This window comes from Drosophila gunungcola, chromosome 3R (assembly GCF_025200985.1).
Source record: "Drosophila gunungcola strain Sukarami chromosome 3R, Dgunungcola_SK_2, whole genome shotgun sequence".
NCBI lineage: Eukaryota > Metazoa > Arthropoda > Insecta > Diptera > Drosophilidae > Drosophila > Drosophila gunungcola.
The window spans coordinates 28,993,996-29,014,556 of NC_069139.1; the positions used below are offsets into that span (position 1 = coordinate 28,993,996).

General features: G+C 43.2%; 2 protein-coding genes across 2 annotated transcripts; one reads left to right on the forward strand and one right to left on the reverse strand.

Moving 5' to 3' along the window:
- Positions 1–1,797: 1,797 nt before the first annotated feature.
- LOC128266680 (nose resistant to fluoxetine protein 6) lies at positions 1,798–12,044 on the reverse strand. The gene is made up of 13 exons (XM_053003357.1): positions 11,635–12,044; positions 11,500–11,574; positions 5,552–5,986; positions 5,125–5,491; positions 4,992–5,065; positions 4,733–4,932; positions 4,565–4,677; positions 4,291–4,507; positions 4,058–4,230; positions 3,508–3,991; positions 3,119–3,427; positions 2,094–2,166; positions 1,798–2,033 (listed from the first exon to the last, which is right to left on the reverse strand). Exons 3-11 carry the CDS (start codon positions 5,835–5,837, stop codon positions 3,149–3,151), a joined length of 2,193 nt encoding a protein of 730 aa, XP_052859317.1. The 5' UTR covers positions 5,838–5,986; positions 11,500–11,574; positions 11,635–12,044; the 3' UTR covers positions 1,798–2,033; positions 2,094–2,166; positions 3,119–3,148.
- A 168-nt stretch (positions 12,045–12,212) lies between these two features.
- On the forward strand, positions 12,213–19,601 carry LOC128259787 (zwittermicin A synthase ZmaJ). Its single transcript, XM_052992373.1, has 7 exons — positions 12,213–12,489; positions 16,359–17,482; positions 17,564–17,731; positions 17,819–18,590; positions 18,654–18,744; positions 18,819–18,994; positions 19,055–19,601. Exons 2-7 carry the CDS (start codon positions 16,375–16,377, stop codon positions 19,377–19,379), a joined length of 2,640 nt encoding a protein of 879 aa, XP_052848333.1. The 5' UTR covers positions 12,213–12,489; positions 16,359–16,374; the 3' UTR covers positions 19,380–19,601.
- The last annotated feature ends 960 nt before the right edge of the window (positions 19,602–20,561 follow it).

Below are 20,561 nucleotides of genomic sequence, written 5' to 3' on the forward strand. Positions count from 1 at the left end.
CGGCTTTCCCTCCGGCCGTTTGTCATTTTGGCGCCAAAAGCACTCCGCGGGGCTTTAGTGAATGGGAAAATGGGTAGTTGATTGTTTAGATTGGGGTGTGCGTACAATCACTGGGGAACTAAACCACTGTCGAGGTCTGTGACGCAACTTGAATGGAGTGCGCGTAAAAGCTGGCATGCAATCACTAACAATACAGGGTGGTGTATTAATGTATATATAAATACAAGGTTTTAAGACAACAAAAGTTTACTTTCTGACACCACTTCAACTATTAAGCAGTAGCCTATAAACTGGCTTGAAAAACACATCTTTGATAGCATAATAAATTTATAGAGAAAATCCAAGATTGATCTTTATTAAATGTCGACTCTCTTTGTAAACAAATGCATACCAATTTAATTTCGCCTAACCTATGGCTATGTTATAGTCATAAAAAAGTTAAAAAACGTTTAAACAAATGGCTTCCAAAGTCTGTTCCAAACTTCCTAATAATTTTAATGTACCCTCTGCAAATGTGTTAAAAGGCGAAACTCAAGTGGTTAATACAATTCTGAACTTTGCAAACACAACGTGAAATTCTAAGTGGCTTTAAGTACCAATCGCTGCATAATTCCAATAACAAATCACTTTTTCTTATCATTACACTTATGTTTTATTTGTTTGATCTATATTTACAAGTAAGTATAACTATTAACAAATAATTAAGTCCGATATTTGTGATTGATGGCTAAAAATCAATTCTGAAATAAAAAATATGTTCCAATTTTATACCCTTGCAGAGGGTATTATAATTTCAGTCAGAAGTTTGCAACGCAGTGAAGGAGACATTTCCGACCCTATAAAGTATATATATTCTTGATCAGTATCACTAGGCGAGTCGGATCGGACGACTATAGCATATAGCTCCCATAGGAACAATCGAAAAAATAAATTTAAAAAAATTATAACTTTGCTGTTTTTTAATTGTTGTTTTAGTTCTTCGACATGTAGTAATGGTTGAATAATTTAGAATTACGGTTTAAATTTCATCAAAATCAGACGACTATATCGTATAGCTCTTATAGGAACAATCGGAAAAAAAATACAACGAAAATTATAACTTTGCTGTTTTTTAATTTTTTGTTTAGTTCTTCGACATATAGTAATGGTTTAATATTTCAGAATTACGGTTTAAATTTAATCAAAATCGGAAAAATATACAAAAAATTATAACCTTTCTGTTTTTTAATTTTTTTTTTAATTCTTCGACATATAGTAATGGTTACTATAGAATTACGGTTTAAATTTTATCAAAATCGGAAGACATTATCATATAGCTCCCATAGAAATAATAAAAATATATAAAATAACTATTTAATAATTGAGCTACAAATCATCATAGCTTCAATGTTTTTAAACATATACGCAATTAAATCATAATTTTAATGTTTTCAAAAATATTTAATTCTTGCAAGGGTATATGAACTTCGGCTTGCCGAAGTTTGCTTCCTTTCTTGTTAAATTGAAGAACGAACCGCATCTCAACTTCGCATATTTTACATTTTCATATTTAGAATTTTTCATCATATTTTCATGATATTTTCTAAGTAAAAATCCCATTTTAAATTCAAAGGGGGTTCTCTCTGCGAAAGAAACCTTTTGCAAAGCCGTAAGGTTTAACTGTTTTAAAATTAAATACAAGAAAAAAGCAAATATCATTAAGCTTCTACGCCATTGCGACTATTACGAAAATAATTAATATTCTATGAAGCAACTATACTTCAATTTTAATGCGTGTATGTTAAAAGCAATGAGACTTAGATTCATTTCAATTTTCGGCTGACATTTTTCGATCGTTCCTCTGGCATAAAGTATGATATCGTTGTCCGATTTAAATAAAATTAAATCCGTAATTCTGAAATTGAGAAACGTTTAAACACATTTAAAAACAGGGAAGCTAAATATTTTTTCCTCTTTTTTCGGTTGTACACTTGGGAGCCTTAGGATAAAGTCGTACAATCAAGTCCGTTCAAAATCATCAATCAACGGACGATCTGCAAAGGTATAATGAAAAATAATATTTAAAAAGTAAGCAAATACCTATGTATACATACGTTTGCGTATAATATGTTGAAATAGCTGAGACTTTTGGGAGATGACAATATAAGGAAAGATTCATTAGGTATCCTGTACAGAAAGAAATATGTATACACAAAATAAACATGTACGTATGCCTAATAAGAAAGGACCTATTAAGAAAGATATTTTAAGATAATAAATTTCATATTTGAGAAAAATGTTAACACGTTTTTCATATCTTAATATTTTTTGACATATAACATAAACCACATATTAACCATTACAGAGCGTATTATAGTTTCAGTCAACAGCTTTCAACGCAGTGAAGGAGACAGTTAAGCCCCAATTTTACTACACTATTTTAATTTAAAACAAATTAAACAAAATTTTGTAATACAGTGACTTTCAGCGTCCTTCACATGCTGATTAGAAAAAACAGTTATCTGGCACGTAGGGATCATTAAACTTTGTATTTCATCGCATTACTATCTAATCAAATGGTGTTTAGTTTCAAGGAAATAATAATTGGGGTTTCCTTGTTGCTTCTGTTGAGCCAACTCAACGTTAATAGCGACGGGCTCTTATCACGGCAATAGTAAACCAAATCAGCAATGGTATTTCCCAGACCTAGACGTTATTATATCAGAGGTTTATGTGGCTTCTTGACATTAAATCAGATATGCATCTTTAAGAGACTTTTATTTTACCTCAGACTGCCGATAATCTAGTCCTTTACCGAATAAAACCGCTTCGATTTGATTAGTTTGCAGTACACTGAGCCCGTGCGCCACTCGGGCCAACATCACTAATCGCAATTTACTAACACAGGCGGCAATCAACTTTAAAGTTCAGCAAAAAACCCACTCAGTGAGTCACGTTCTGCTAAACGCAGTAGAAAAGTTTCCTGTTTGTTTTGTTCCTTTTACAGATTGCTATTGAAAGTACTCATATGGCCTATTTGAGATAGATTTTTCCCATTTCCAAACTCAGTTTGGTTCATGTAAGATTTGATTGATATATTGTACGAACTATATGTAATTATGAGTAGTATGCTATTTACATTGAGACGCTTTGCCTTCCTTGGTGTGCCTTAACTAGTGGTGTTGCTTTCTATTTCAGTCTTGCTTTCCAGATGCGGAGCTGAAGCCGCTGCACTGCCGTTCACAGGATCTGGGGCTTGCTTTTCTACATCAGCTGGCGATGGGTTCGGCTCCAGGGAGGATTCAGCAGGCTGCAGCTCTGGCTGGGGAGCTGGTCTTCGGTTGGGCAGGATAAGACTCTCCAAACCGCCGCAGGGAGCTTCGATCAAAATGTGCATGACATAGGCGAGCAAGACCGAAAAACCAAAGTCGTGCCAGAAACGCAGCATCTGATGGCATATGGCGAAATAAATAAAATAAATAAATCGGTCAAATATGTGACTTCTACCAGCACTAAGTGAGAACTTACAAGGTCGTAGTTCGAGAAGTAGGTGTTGACCCGCGTGCGCCCACCATTGAGGTTCAGGATCAGCAGGTGCCCCATGTAGACGCAGAAGGAGAGCTTCGACAGGGGCTGCCACAGCGGCGAGCTGAGGAAGGAGTTGGCCAGTCCGCCGTATCCTTGCATGCAGGCAAAGACCACCCAACTGAGGCCCAGTGGCCAGGCGATTCGCGAGAGCGAGACGTAGAAGGCCTCGTTGAGGATGGGCAGTGTCTGGGACTTGGCCTTGCCGTACGGATGCATGGCGAAGATGCAGGTGAACAGCAGGGCCAGACAGGTGAGCCACCCCAGCCAGACGGCAGGACGACTCAGCCTGATGGCTTTGCCGCGAATCGTGTGCAGGAAGTAGCCGAACAGGAAGCCGACCAGCCAGCCAGAGGCCCTATTGTGGGTGAGGTCCGTCAGATCCTCTCTGTAGCCGTCCGGGCCCACTCCGACTCCAGAGAATATCCTTTTGAGCAAAGCAAAGTCCAACGTTAAGTCCGGAGAAGCAGCGAGCCACTTGGGCATTACTTACAAAGAGTTGTTATTGATCACCATAGTGCCGAACAGATAGGCAGCCAGTCCCAGCAGAAGCAGCAGGACCACCGCGGCACCCTTCTTGCCCCACTTGTACACGATGATCAGCAGGGCGGGCGCAAGGATGTACAGCTGCATATCGATGGCCAGGTACCAGGCGTGAAGCAAACACTTCGTGGAACAGACAGTCTTGAGTACAGTGTTAATGGGGTGTGGTTGTGGCGCACTTACTTGCTGATCAGCAGCGTAGTTCTGAATGTAGAGCAGGGTCCAGTACCAGTTGTCGTTGCAGCTATCGTAGCTATCAAAGTTCCAGTTGCCGAACAGCGGACCGTCGCCCATGAGCGGCAGCAGCTTCAGGTAGACCAGGATAGATACGGCCAGGATGGGCGTGAGGCGCAGATAGCGATGAAGGTACATTAGCGGAATGTTCAGCTTACCCTTGGCCCTAGAAGGACAGGATTAGGGGGGAAAAGGGTCGGGATGAGGTGCAGAGAGCACTCACCTTTCCATCGAACGCAGGGCGACCATTGCGACGAGCATACCGCTGATGAAGAAGAAGCTGTCCACTGCGAACACGCCCTCATAGATGATGTTCATAAAAGGGGTTTTCGCCCACTAAAAATAGCAAAACAATCAGTTTTCTTTAAAAATGAGAACTCTCTTTGCTTACAGTATACACATCGTACGTGTTTATATTGGGTGACGTGATGCCAATTACGTAGTCGTGACCCAAGAACACCCAAATGAGGGACATTCCACGAATTCCATGCAGACACTCAATCACGTTGGGACTGGGTTCGGTGGTGATGCGGAATAGCGACCGAGAATTGGCACGCGCAGAAAAAACCTTCAGAAGGGCGGGCAGTTTTTCTAAAATTTGATTAGAATTGTAGAATGAGGTCCTTACTACTGGAAAACTTCCCACTCACTTTGATCCTCACACAGGAAATAGTCGTAGAGAGTGGCCAGGGCCACCAAACCACCAAACACAGACAGAAGAACGCTGTTAATTTGAAACTAAAGTAAGGGTCAGCTAAGGCGAGGTAAATACTTGTAGCTTACATTGTGAAAATGGTTACAGCATCGTAGGCTTCACGCTCCGAAGTTTTGCAGGAGCTTTCCCCGACCAGGGTTTGGTTGTTACTCAGCTCCAGACCGACTAGTTGCTTGAGCAGCCGCCGCAGCAGAGTGTCCATGTTGCTGGCTGAGCAGGAGGCGGGAAAGCAAACGGCCGTCTGGACACTGATCTTCATCATGGTGGAGTTGCCAAGCAATGGCTGCAGGGGCAGACTGGCCAGGCAGTACTTCCCGTGCAGAGTGTGGCTCGATTCCAGGGTCTGCTCGATGGCCACGCACTCGTCGTAGTGGCCCAGATCCTTGAGGTGGCCCTTCAGGATACCGGCCGGTACCGATCCCCAGGAGTCAATCACTACGCGAAAAAAAAATAAAAGTGAAATGGCTGCGCACACTCAACGTCCATCTCACCTACTTTTGAAGGCCCAAAGACTGCCAGTGGCCAGACCGGCGGTCAGCTGGGCGAATTCCGCATAACACTGCAGGTCCTGGACTGTGGGCAGCCGTCCCTCGGGCACCAAGTCCTCCAAGGTTACGTTCTGGTAGTGGCTAAAGAAGTCCTCCGACAAGTGCCGCAGCTTGTTCAGGCGTTGGTAGTCCCTTACACCCAGTTCGATGCCTCCGTTCAACTCCGGGCCCAAGTCGAGGGCACTGACCATGGCCAGGCCAGAAATAAGCAGCACTACTGTGGCTCTCGCCATATCTGCAGGCGTCCAACCACCGATTGTTTCCCATCCGGACTAGGGCGACCCCTTTTATAAGCGCCGTCGGTGGTCGCCTTAGATAAGGATTAGGAATATATGGGCACTTTCGATTGGCTCACATTCCATCGTTAACGTGACTGCGCAATCTGAGAATTACTTTTTAACTATAATCCGGCAAATTTACTATTTGAAAATCATTCAAGAAGTTTTGCTTTTGCATATTATGGGGGTGAAGTTTTATTATCTTATCGATACCACTCAATTCGGGTGCTTACTTAGTCAAAACTAAAAAAATTATAATGAATAATGAACTGGCAAGCATTCCAATCATGTTCGCTTAATTGAAGTTCATAATATGTCCACTTGAGAACTAATTCTTCAGGTCCAAAAACCATACATTAGCGGCTATACAAACGATGCAACTCATTTTCTTATCTACCAATTCAAACACTCTGCTGACTGGTTTAGTAGGTTTCCAGGTGCTATTTATTACTTGCTGATTAAGTAGACGCGATCAATCCGGAAAGTTAATTACACGTATATCTTTATAATCTGGCTTCTTGCGATTAGTTTATTAACATATGGCTGGAGCCTTATCGGTGTAATTGATCACATAAGTCAAATTAAAAACACTTTATTCTTAAAGAAAGCTAAATACGCAGTTGGTGCTCTGATAGGGTTTTAGTGGTCTGGAGACTCTTATTTGATAGCATCCTGCCACAAGAAGCTTTAAATAGAATGTGTTTGACGCAGACTAATAATTCCATTTGTTAATAATAAAAAAACCTTAAGCATACATTTTGTTAAATTCGGAAAAGATGGTCAGTAGATCTCTTATGGAAACATATGTAGGTGCAAGGCGCAAGTGGTGAAAAGAAGTTGGCCTATACTCCGTAATCAGTCTAAAGTCTGGCTGTTCGTATGAACGTCGACTTGTCTCTTTTTTTGGCCTTTAAACCCTTTAATGAGTGCGTAGTTCCAATTTGTTGTACGAGTATGCTTTGATTTTTTTTTAAATTTAGACACAACATTTGCATACATAAAGTGTTTATTGTCACGGCATTTACGTTTACCTAAAAAAACGATTAAATCTTTGAAATATTTGAGAAAATTATAAGAAAATAACACAAATGTTTATATAAGTAGGAAATAACGCTATTGTCGAGTTCCCCGACTAGGTGGCGCCATCTATCGAACTGCATTGTTTTTTCGGCAGAGCAGCAGCCGAGCGGCGGCAGTGGACTTAACAGCACAATAACTTTGAAATAATAACTCGCATTTTTGTGTACACCGACAGACTTTCCCGTTTTGTCGGCGAAAGTATGCGCGTTTTGAAAGAAACTTGCGCTGCTTTAGTATTACTAGAATCTTAAGCTCTTATAGTTCCGTAGATCTTAATGTTTATACGGGCAGACAGACAGAAATGGCTAGATTGATCCTGATCAAGAAAATAAATACTTTATTGGGTCGGAACTTTTACTCCACGAGCAACGGGTATGAAAACAAAGGCTTCTTTGCTAACTTCTGTTATGGAACTTGGATTAGCTTAATTCTCCGATATCAGAAAACATCTCTGTATCTTCGGAAAGATACACTACTGGCGATGATACATAGTAAGTTTAGCTTAGGTTGTTTTTGAGAGAGACTTATCTGATCTGTTACACGGCCTTCTCGTCCGAATTTAAGTATCATAATAAATAACAATATTTAAATGTTGTTATTTACAAGTTTTCTACTGACTTTAAGATTTGCAAGTGATTCAAGTGTCTTAGAATCACTTGTAAGCGGAACCACTTGGACTCAACTGTTTTAAGTCATAGAGTAATATATCACTTTAAAGCTCAAACTCTATAGACTGGTCTTGCTGGACTTTAATGTGTTTTCTCAAGTGGAAGTGAGTGAACATTTTAAGTTAACTTACAAGTTTTCACTTGAAATATCCATTTTGTTTAAGCTCTAATGGGTATGTGTGCATTTAAGTGAGTTTAGGTGTCCTAACCATCGTAAACTTATCTGAAATTATTGAAGGCATTTAATTTAATGCTCAAGCGGTTTTATGCCTTTCTAGTATCAGTAAAATTAAGAATACAACAACGTTTAAATGGAAAACATAATTAAAATCGCCTCAAATAAGTTTGTAACCTATTTAAAGCAACATTAAAATCTTAGTTATAAATAGTTGTTTGAATATGTTAATTTAAATTTTAGTAAGAAAACACAGAAATATTTAAACTAAAGTGCGGAAGCTGTTTTAACTTATTTTTATTAAAGTATGTCATAAATATACCATCAATTTGTTGGCCAATTGTATTATCGTTTTATCAACTTAAATAAGAATTTCTCCGAGCCCCTAAGAAAGAGGGTAATTTACGATCTGGGAAAATTGTATCTGCATGTGTCTACTGCATGTGCTGCGAAAGATGATTTTACAACAATCGGAATAATTAGAAAAATTTATCTGAACCAAATCAGCTAAGATTAACTTACGTATGCTTTGGCCATAGTCAACTTTAGAAAGTGAATTGCGATTGCAGGCAGCTTATCTTGGAAATATTTCTGTGCTCTTAAGTTTTCAAGTGATTTTAAAAGATTAGTTTTTACTCGTATATCATTTCGTTTCTTTTTTTTTAATCACCTCTTTAACACTTTGCGACATTTGCATTTAACAAGAACAAGTGGCCCGTCTCTGGCACCACGCCTAAGCATTAATGTCACTATCAGTAGGTAGATGGCAGCTCTAATGATAGTTTAATTGGCCGCGTAATTTAATTAGAATTGGCCCAGCTGTCCAGCTGGTCAAGTGCTCGGCACTTCCGTAAGTGCAGGGGCCAGATTCTTGCAATTAATTACCCGCTTGCCACTCGACACGTTCGCGATTAAGATGGTTATGGTTGTGGTACGCATGTTGACAAAAAGCGCTGCTGTCATTGTCATGTTCAACATGACGTATGCGTAATAAAGCGAAACCAACCGTAAAAGGCCAAATCACAGTCGCAGATCACAACAACATCAAAAGAATCGATCAGCCGAATGCGAAAGCAATCAGCGACGTCGATTTTTTTTTGTTTAATTCGATAGCCGCCGGCTGTTCTTAACAGTAAATTGTGCCGCGTCGAGTTGTTTAGGGAAATACTTTTTGGGGCGAAAACGAGTTCGACTGCCTCCTGCAAATGCACACTGAAAGAAACTCGAAGCCTCAATCTCAAATAATTTGTTTATTTGAATTATTTTTTTATTTTCAAAATCAAGGTTTAGAAAAATATTAAATTAATATGATCCTTTAGATGCCACTGGTTGATGATGTCTAAGCATTTTTAAATCAAACTGTTAAATTAAATAATCGTTACATTTTGTGCCAAGTTTTATTATCATTGTTTTATCAGATGTAAGTACTGAAATCAAATATTATTGGAAAGCATAATAATAATAAACCTTTGTGCAATAATAACAACTCGGTGATTAAAAAAAAAAGTAAATTAAAATTAAAAAAAATTTTTTTGTCATATTAAATGTTAAAATAATTGTTACATTTTTTGTCAAGTTTTATTATTATTTCTTTTTTATCAGATGTATGTATTGAAATCAAACATTATTGGGAAGCATAATAATAAAAAACCTATTGCTTAAACTCGGTGATGAAAATAAAGTAAATTAATAAAAAAAATACTGTTTTTTAGTCAGATTTAAGCAAATGTACGAATATTAAGAACTTTCGGGGATTTTTTCCCTGTTCAGTTGCCGCAGCACTATCGCGTCACAAGTGTGCCTTGAAAAGCACAAAAGCACAAAAGCAAAAAACAAATGAGAAAATTGTGGCCGGCCGACAAGCGATTCGTTTCGTAGAATTGTCTGGCTGACATGGCGGATGCGTCACACTTTCTTTTTGGGGAAGTCCGGATGCACGAGCTCAGCCGACGACTAGCCGGTTTCAAAGATGCCTCGCCACGGCCGCTGACGTTGCGATCTGGAAACGTGACTCGGGTGTGAATTGCGAGATATGAACCTTAACATCTGCCACATACAAACGATCAAACATGTAAACATGGTCGGACAATGCGCTAATTTAAATTGGCCTGGCCACACCCTCTTTGTGTCTCGTGTTAATGGAAATCAATGAGATTTTGTTAATCAATTAGTTGGGAGTTCTTGCAGATCACTTCACGAGCACCACTCCGATGCCATAACATTTTCGAGGGTAAATGACGCAACTTAAAAGCCAAAGCTCAACAAAATACCAGTTAAAATTAACTGCCGAAACTTTCATGTGAATCCTTGTTTGCAGAAAACCCCCTAAGCGTCATTTATTATTCTGATCATGCAGAACGCCAAATTGATATAACAATTGAAGTACGGAAGCTAACACTTTATGTGAAACGCTTTTAAAATAAAAGTCTAGAATGTAAAGAAACGGACGGTCATGGTTATGTCAATTAAAACAAGCAATTAAAAAAAATTAAAAATTCAATATAAATGTTTCAAGTTGTTGTGCACAGTTGAGAGTTCTGGTGATAAAATTGCAAAGTTGCACAATTGCACACATTTTCCCATAATGTGTTCAATGTAAAGAAAAATCCGCATTTTTATGGTCAATCAACAGCAACCAGCGTTGAAATCGTTTAACTGCTGACAATTATTTTTATGGAACCAATTTTTTATTAGATCCCATAAAAAATTGATTGGGATAAAATCGATGAAAAAGGAATTTAATTGAATTTAAAACAACAATGTATTTATATATGTAGCGTGTTCATTTACATATCGGCTAGGTAGTGCTCGCGACTAAAATTAAAAAGCAGTATATTAGCTATTCCTTAATTAATCGATCAGCTGTCATATTACCGTCTATTGAAATTAAATTGATCGCTGTGCATGCAAATAAGATCACATTGTACGGCAATGATGCCATTCGAAAGTTTCAAGTTCCTTGCCCGCATCGTAGTTTAGATTTGCAGCTTTGGCTGGCTAATTAATAGTCGATTAATTGAACATAATATTGTTTTCGGATTCCTGGACATTCGAATGTGCCGGGGCTTTCTTTAAACAGTTCAATAAATTAACTGATTAACCTTGGTACTGCGAACAATGATCGACTTCAGACTTGTCTACTGTTAACGACGTCCATTTCATTCTACGATTGGATCGATCGCAACTGCATTCGTAAGCAGCCGCTATTTATTGAGTGATGATTGACTTAAAAGTCAGGGGACAGGCGCCTCGGCGCAGTAATGCAACTGCCAGTTTTCACACCGACTCCGTAATGGGAAGCAATCCCTTTCACATATGTATGAGGACCGACTCAGCTGACAGCTACAGCAACCATCTACAAATTGCACCGATCCTCGGACCATGTGAAATTCCATTTTTAATTGCGATTTCGATTTCGCACGGTAAGAAATACTAACAGTCGGGGGGCAAATCGCAATCACTCTTGGTTACAGTCTCCTCAAGCTTGGCTAGTCGTATATTCGACCATTTCGTAATTAAAAGTAACTAAACGTAGTAGTAATAAAGATGTAATAGCATTCACAGCCAAGTTCAAATATAATTCGAGCTTTTAAAAGCCAGCAGAGTTGTGATTTTTACACTAGCACAAAGTAGACAGTGATGAGAAGTGTTTAGGTAGTAGAACATTTGCATTTAATGAATGAATGATACTCACTACACTTTTACCAAATAACTTGATAACATTTTACAAATTTTTGTTATATGATATTATAGATCTCCTGCCTGCTTGCTGCAATATAAGAACATAATAGTTTACTCAAATACATCTGAAAATACAAATCATCATTACCAAAAACTGGTTAAGCTGCATTGATTTCTGTTCCTGTATTGATTAGGCCGAAAATGAGGCTGTTATTTACTTGCGCCTCTTTACTTTTCCAATCACTGAAAACAGGTCCGAAGGACAAACCCATTTAAATGCGGCATTCTAGTTGGGTCTAGTCAGTGGTATCTCGCTTTCATCGAACCGTTTTCAGCTGTGTGTCATGCCAGGGATTTCCAAGCGTTAGTGGCTAGAAAATAGAAAACAACCAAAACTGTGTGCTTTGCCTTTGCCCGCCAATTAGCAAGTGAGGAACCGCCTGGAATTTCATTTTATTTGCTACGTCACCGGTCCGCTGAAAATGGCAGCCAAACTAGCGATACAGATACAAATTCTAATCTGGCATCCGCACATGTAGTATGCTGCGAGCGGTAATTGCAGCGGCTGTAAGAGCAGGAACTGGTTTTTTCTGTCATTCTGGGCTCTGCCGCGGCCGCTGCCGCTGCTCTGCCATTCTTCAGCGCAGCACTGCGACTGCGACTGCGCAGCCCGCGGCGACCGAGACTGCGGCGGATCGGACGGATATATAAGATAGTCGGGTGCTGGGATTCTGATTAGTCTGCGAGCGCCGTTTACAAGTACATAGCACGTTAAGTTTCCAAAGAGCGTTGCAAGTTTTTTTGGCTGTCAACCAAAATCAAAAGTGAAACGCAAGTGAAGTGACCAAAAAGGAAGTTTTCGATCTGGTAGACTCACCTATAAGGAAATAGTTAAAATCAAGAGAGACGTGCTCAGTGTTAAACGGCCACAGACAAACATTTGAAAGAGATATACAAAAGCTGTTCAAATTATCAAGGGACAAGATAACTTTTAAAGCCCACGGTACGTATACGTGATAATCGAATATTTTTAATTATTCGGCAAGCTTGCTTTCCCGAAATTATTATGCAAATTGTCTTGCCATGCATGCTGAGGAGCTGTTAACAAAATAATTCTCGCGTAATATAATGCCCAAATCAAGTTCCTCAGTTTATTACAAAGTTGCATCATTTCCGACTGAAATTATATAACATTCAGCGAGCTGAGAATATTACGAGAAGAAGAACAGCAAAAAATCTAATTAGTTTTAACTGATAAATAATGAATAGAACAAAACTTTTTTCGCCTCGCTTCACTCGTCGAACATTTTTTGTGGGCTAAGGTTTTTTTCTTACCATAATGGATACAAAGTTATTACTTTTCGCCTTTTGCGCTTCTAACAAAAATTGAACTCAATTTGTATGATTTTTAAAATGCCAACGGATGAGAACTGCTCTGGATTCTAAAAGCAAAACAGAGACTCAGTTTTGTGTACCTAACCAGTTTAATAAAAAAAAAAACGTCACAATTCGAGGAAGTAAGCGAAGTGCTTAAAATAAAAGGAAACTTGATTTGCCAAACGGCTCAATCCCAGACGGTGCACTCGAAATGCAAACGGCAAACAGAATTCAAGGCGGGGCGGGGTCATTAAATGTAATGGTACAAGGGGTAAACTAATTAGCGCAGCTATTAAATAAAGATACTAAAATCTTCTGACAGTTGCAGTCGCTTTTCCATAACTTAGCACCTGGTTCTTACCCAACAACTTGGCTTGTCAGACCAGCCATCCACATAACGAAGGCTGCATAAGCATCCATCAAACGAAATTCAATTTGTCTTATTGTGGCTAGCAAATAGCTCGCCACACATCTGTGAATTACTATTAAGAGCGGCCACCACGACGTATACTTGTGGCCGGTAGCCAGCGGTGATGGATTTATAATTGCAATTGAGTCATTGGACAGAGTGATCGGCTATTAATTATGTTAAGTACTTGCTAAACGCGTGTCGCGAGTCGATTACAAACTGTTAATAATGCACCATTTGCATTCGCATTTGCCGCCTTGGACCTGGCCGTTAATGAGCTCGCGAAATGATTCCCCCATTGACGTAAGACTCTTTGCAGAGATCGTTGGAATTTGTATGATTTGTTGGGTTTGTTGGGCTTGTGTTCTTGAGCGCGTTTTTTTGCTATACGAGCTTGTCATCCAATTGACTCACAATCGGAAATACTGCAGCAAGCGAGAGCGGCGGTGGGGGAAAAACTCGCACACGAACATAAACAGATCTCACTCACCGGGGAGGACCCCCAATGCCGTGCAGATGCAGTGCACGATCCCCACCACGGCTTAAATTAGACGCTTTTTACTCAATTAAGCAAATCAGTCGCGGCAAAAGCGTAGTATGTAGTGCACCCAATGGAAGAGCAGAGAGAACAGTTGTGTTTTGGTTTTTGGGTTGACCGCCTGCCACGACGGTTCGACAAATTAATTAGCCACACTCCTCGGAATTGCCACCAGCGGAAACATTTGAGCGACACGAGATACTAGATACTAGACCCAGACCTAGCGACCTTAGGCAATGCTGTTGATCGGGAAAAAGCAGCCAGTTCCAAGTAGCAACAGTCATTCAACCCGGCCGAAATGCAGCCAATAATTATGTAAATTACAAGTACGTGGCACGCTGATAATTATGGAACGATTTTCCACAGGCCCCAGAACCTCAGAAGCCACTGAAAACAATCTAACGCGATTGCAACCTTGGGCGGAAAACTATAAGCAGCACTCGTACTCGTACTCTGCTCGGTGTGTGGGTCTTAAATGCTTTTTGATCGGGCCACTGGCACCCAGCTTTTTATGGTTTTTTTTTTTTTCGTTGATTTAATGGCAACAGGGGCAACAGTAATATCATTAAATCAGCCGCATGGATTTCACCTCATCAACGGAGGCAGCGAAGGTGAACAGAAGTCGCTGGATGCATTAAATCGATGATGTGAAATGCTAAGAACCAAAGGGGCGCAAGAATGCACTCGAGCCGCGGGACCAAGACAATGCAGCAGTGAGCAGCATTGTATGCAGATATAGTGTACATAGGTATACCTACTACTATATGCTGGCAGCGAGACACTCGAATGTGTATGGTCGGCCAACATAGCACACACGTTGTGTATGCAACTGAACAAACTAATTGGACTCACACGGCGCATACGTAATGGGCGCTTGGGAAATGATTTCTGCCTAGCCTTGAATTCGTTACGTATACGCCGCGTAAGCCGTTGTAATTTGCTTGGCTGCCAAAAAAAAATGTGTGCCAGTCAAGAATTTAGAGCCCGAAGCAAGCAAGCCCGAAACCAGAACCAGACCCAGAACCAGAAGCAGACCAGACTTGGCCAACCGTGATTTTAAGCTTCAAAATTGCGCAATTGAAGTAGAACTTGTTTGCCGCTTACCAGCCGCGATGGTTACAACTAGCTTCCACCTTCACATCCACTTCCACTTCCACTCCATTTCCTCCTCAGACGGAGAAGAAGCGGAAACAAATAAATAATTCATACCGCAGTGGCCCAAGAAGCTTCCTGGCCACCTTGCTTTTCCATGTGCCAACGCCTTTTTGGTTCTCAAATCAAATCCAAATCAAGTGCTAAATCCGAATCAGAGATTAACATTACCTAAGGCCGGGGGTACGCGTAATTGCCGTTCTTGGGACTAGAGCGCTTGACATTGGAGCCAGGCAGAATCGGATACAGGTAGTAGATACAGCCTCGGACACCAGAAATGGTCGGCACAATGACACTTTATCTGGCTTTTATGACACGCCAATGGAACTTAACGAACATGAGCCTGAGGTTAGCGCAGCTTGAAGACCTCCAGCAACCTGGGGCCTGCCTTCGACTCAAATCTATGGCGGCACGTCAAATGGGACAGAGTCCGGACTGGATTGCCAAATTGGATTGCCCAATGCAATTAACGAGCTCACTTGCCGCATTCCGAGCGGTTGTTTAGGCTTCTGGCCAAGTCCAACGACCGCGCTATTAAATTTCAACAATCGCCCGCCAGAATCGGATATCTATGTATCTAAAAAAAATCAAATCAACTTTATTTATAGCAATGTAATTTAGTTTTAGTACTGCAAGATGTGCTAGTTCGATTACCAAAAGCGGAACAGATCCCAACTTATAGTAAAGCCCTCATATATTTATCCGTAATTAGCCGTAAAGAGGTAATACAAAGTAATTTGAAAGAGGAGCACTAGTTTCCTACTAAACAAACCAGTTATTAAAGTATGTCGGATAGGTTATGGAAATATGGTGCTAAGAGTAGAGATAATAAATGTCGCCATAATATTTAATTATATGTGGCTGTGGCTAACTACCACTTAAAAATCAATAAAAATTATATCACCACATAATAAATAACAAGAAAATAACTAAACAATTTACAACATAGTAATCTGAAATATATTTAAATGAGTGGAAAAGTTAATGCAAATAAATGTTTTCGCAAATATACATATATTTTTTTGTTAATAATTTAACAGTTTTGGATTTAAATTTGTTTTGACACATTGGGGAAAACTTGTAGCATTCACATTTAATAAATAAATCAAGATGATATGTAAAGTAAATATGATTAAATTCAAATTTCTGCAGCTTAACAGAATACATTTGTATTGCATAAATAATAATTGGTTTGAGAGCGCTCCATTAATGGTGTTATAAAAATGCATGTACGATGAATGAATGTAATTGCCATGGCAAGGCAAAAAGGCAATAACCCACGTTGCATAATACAAGTTTAAGCCGACTTGACACTTGCATATTTTAATTTAATTGCTTGCCACTGCCTCTGCCTCTGCCCCTGCCCCTGCCTCTGCCCCTGCCACGCCCCTCACAGAAAACACCATCTCAACATGGGTTCGCTGCCACAGTTGTCGATTGTGAAGGGTCTGCAGCAGGACTTCGCGCCGAGAGCTCTGCACCGCATCTTCGAGGAGCAGCAGCTGCGGCACGCCGACAAGGTGGCCCTGATCTACCAGCCCGACGCCCCGGGACTGGGAATGGCGCCCAGCCAGAGCAGCTACCGCCAGATGAACGAGCGGGCGAACCGGGCGGCCCGCCTCCTGGTGGCCGAGACCCATGGCCGCTTCCTGCAGCCGAACAGCGACGGGGATTTCATCGTGGCCGTGTGCATGCAGCCGTCGGAGGGCCTGGTCACCACGCTGCTGGCCATCTGGAAGGCCGGCGGCGCCTACCTGCCCATCGACCCCAGCTTCCCGGCCAACCGCATCCACCACATCCTGCTGGAGGCGAAGCCCACGCTGGTGGTCCGCGACGACGCCATCGATTCGGGCCGCTTCCAGGGCACGCCCACGCTCTCCGCCACGGAGCTGTACGCCAAGTCGCTGCAGCTGGCCGGCTCCAACCTGGTCTCGGAGGAGATGCTGCGCGGCGGCAACGACCACATCGCCATCGTGCTCTACACCTCGGGCAGCACGGGGGTGCCCAAGGGCGTGCGCCTGCCGCACGAGAGCATCCTGAACCGCCTCCAATGGCAGTGGTCCTCGTTCCCCTACACGGCCAGCGAGGCGGTCAGCGTGTTCAAGACGGCCCTCACCTTCGTGGACTCGATCGCCGAGCTCTGGGGCCCCCTGATGTGCGGCCTGGCCATCCTCGTGGTGCCCAAGGCGGTGACCAGGGACCCGCAGCGGCTGGTGGCCCTGCTGGAGCGGTACAAGATCCGGCGCCTGGTGCTGGTGCCCACGCTGCTGCGCTCGCTGCTCATGTACCTCAAGATGGAGGGCGGCGGGGCGGCCCAGAAGCTGCTGTACAACCTCCAGATCTGGGTCTGCTCCGGTGAACCCCTGTCCGTGGCTTTGGCCAGCAGCTTCTTCGACTACTTCGACGAGGGCGTCCATCGGCTGTACAACTTCTACGGCTCCACCGAGGTGATGGGCGACGTCACCTACTTTGCCTGCGAGAGCAAGAAGCAGTTGAGTCTGTACGACAATGTGCCCATAGGTGAGCTCCATCCCCGACTCCCGATTCCCGAGTACTTCTTTCCAGCGGTCCAACTAACCCACTGCCCTTTGTTTGCCGCAGGCATTCCCGTATCCAACACTGTGGTCTATCTGCTGGATGCCGACTATCGTCCCGTCAAGAACGGCGAGATCGGGGAGATCTTTGCTTCCGGTCTCAACTTGGCTGCGGGCTATGTCAACGGACGCGATCCCGAGCGCTTCCTGGGCAATCCGCTGGCTGTGGAGAAGAGTAAGTTTGACTATCGAGAAGAGGTTTTTTAATATATCCATTTCATCATCATACGAGTATACTTAATCCAAACTCTAATCCAAACAGAGTACGGACGTCTTTACCGGACCGGCGACTACGGATCGCTGAAGAACGGCAGCATCATGTACGAGGGACGCACCGACTCGCAGGTGAAGATCAGGGGCCATCGCGTCGACCTGTCCGAGGTGGAGAAGAACGTGGCCGAGCTGCCGCTGGTGGAGAAGGCCATCGTGCTGTGCTACCATGCCGGCCAGGTGGACCAGGCCATACTGGCCTTTGTGAAGCTGCGCGACGACGCCCCCATGGTCACCGAGATGCAGATGGAGGCGCGCCTCAAGGACAAGCTGGCCGACTACATGACGCCCCAGGTGGTCATCCTGGAGCAGGTGCCGCTGCTGGTGAACGGCAAGGTGGACCGCCAGGCGCTGCTCAAGTCCTACGAGACGGCCAACAACAACGAGGGCGACTGCAGCATCGTCCTGGACTTCGACTACTCCCAGGTGCCCGAGGAGCTGAAGCTCACGGCCCGGGATCTGTTCGAGACGGTGGGCGGCGTGATCGGGCGCTCCACCCGGGCCACCTTGGCGCCCCACAGCAACTTCTACGAGCTGGGCGGCAACTCGCTGAACTCCATCTTCACGGTGACGCTGCTGCGCGAGAAGGGCTACAACATCGGCATCTCCGAGTTCATTGCGGCCAAGAACCTGGGCGAGATCATCGAGCGGATGGCCGCCAACCACGACACGGTGCAGCTGGAGGAGGAGTCCCTCAACGCCTGTCCGCACCTCAAGATGGAGGCGGTGCCACTGCGCCTGGAGCACCGCCAGGAGGTCATCGAGTGAGTTGCAGGCCGAGCTTAGCTTAGCTGTCCAATACGCTAATTCCCTGACTCCCGTTGCAGCATCATTGTGGCCAGTTTCTACAACAAGGCCGACCTGGAGCAGTGGCTCAAGCCTGGCGTTCTGAGAAGCGACTACAGCGACATCCTAAACGTAAGTACCCTGCGTTAGTACCATTCCGGTGGCCTTAACCAGACTTGATTCCCAACAATCCAACAATGCCGTAGGACATCTGGAGTGTGTTGGTGGAGCGGGACTTGAGCTTCGTCATCTACGATCGCAACACAGAGCGCATCATTGGCACGGCGCTGAACTTTGATGCCCGGAACGAGCCCGAGGTGGACATCAAGTCCAAGCTGCTCATCGTCTTCGAGTTCCTTGAGTTCTGCGAGGGCCCAATCAGGTGAGTTCACCCGTATTATCCGTGCATCAGGACCAGAGTACTCACTGCCACTCCGCACAGGGACAACTACCTGCCCAAGGGACCCAACCAGATCCTGCACTCGTTCATGATGGGCACCGCCGAGAAGCTGAATCCCCGCGAGAACATCGCCTGCATGCACTTCATGGAGCACGAGGTGCTGCGGGTGGCCCGCGAGAAGCAGTTCGCCGGCATCTTCACCACCAACACCAGTCCGCTGACGCAGCAGCTGGCCGACGTCTACCACTACAAGACGCTCCTCAACTTCCAGGTGAACGAGTACGTGCACTCCGACGGCAGCCGTCCCTTCCAGGACGCTCCGGACGAGCAGCGCGCCATCGTCCATTGGAAGGAGGTGGCCAAGTAGGACGGACTGGCGGACTGGCGGACCGTCGCCGAATCAGATCTGCAGCGAATTTATCACGCACAACGTATTATATTTAACTACTATATGTTATAGTTAGCATACCACCTAGTATTAGCCCTAGGCATAGTGTAACTTGGCGAGAAGTTTCGTAAGTTTGTGTTGACTAGTTGTAAGCTTCCCATTTCGAGACAATTAAAGAAACAGCAATCGACAACTAAGAAATTGGGAGTTTGATTTCGCTGGCGTTTACTTTACAGACCCTTTTCCACTTCCAGCAATTAACCAAATTGGAGCACAGTTTTTCAAGAGTTCCAGATTTGTTTTCAATATATACATATATAAAAGGGTGTCAAAAGAGTCATGCGGTTTTTAATTGATTTTTTAATTATTTATAAAATTGGTTACAATCAAGTGATTTTAGTCAAACAAGATGTCCCTCTTGTAGAAGCACGCCCCCCCCCCTTTGGCCAAAATCTCAAAAAGCTCTGGTGGCTAACTTCCGACTACCAAGCTCGCCATGTACAGAAACAGGTGGTAATTACTGTAATTACGGGTATGTACTCACAGTGTGTGCAATTAAATTACCCCATCAGAGCTCTCGGAGCTTCCGGCGCGTCATTGAAGATGCCTGGCGTTGTCCCAATGGAAGACAACTCGGCTTCTGTTGATCAAGGATGTCCAGTTGTTGGATGATTCCCTGCCAATCCCAACAAACACACAGCAGAACCTTCCTGGCCGTCAATCCGGGCTTGGCCACCGTCTGGACCGCTTCACAGAGCTTCAGGTAGTCGTAAGTGACCCACTTTTCATCGCCAGTCACCATACGCTAACTTCTAACTTCCTAAACCCTTAACTTCTAAAATAATAGCTCGATTTTGTGTCTACCGATAGATATGACCAAAACGCACACACAGACACCAACACCTACGTTCTACAGTACATACTTTAACAATTTTTGGGCATTATAGTGGGCGTGGCTCCGTTTTAAAATAAACTTGCGCTGCATAGGAACTAATGGAATCTGCATGCCAAGTCCTAAATCTCTAGCTTTTATTGTTTCCGAGAACTGGACGCTCATACAGACGGACATGGCTAGATCGACTTGACTATTAATGCTGATCAAGACTATATACTTTACATAATCGGAAACGCTTCCTTCTACCTGTTACATACTTTTCAACG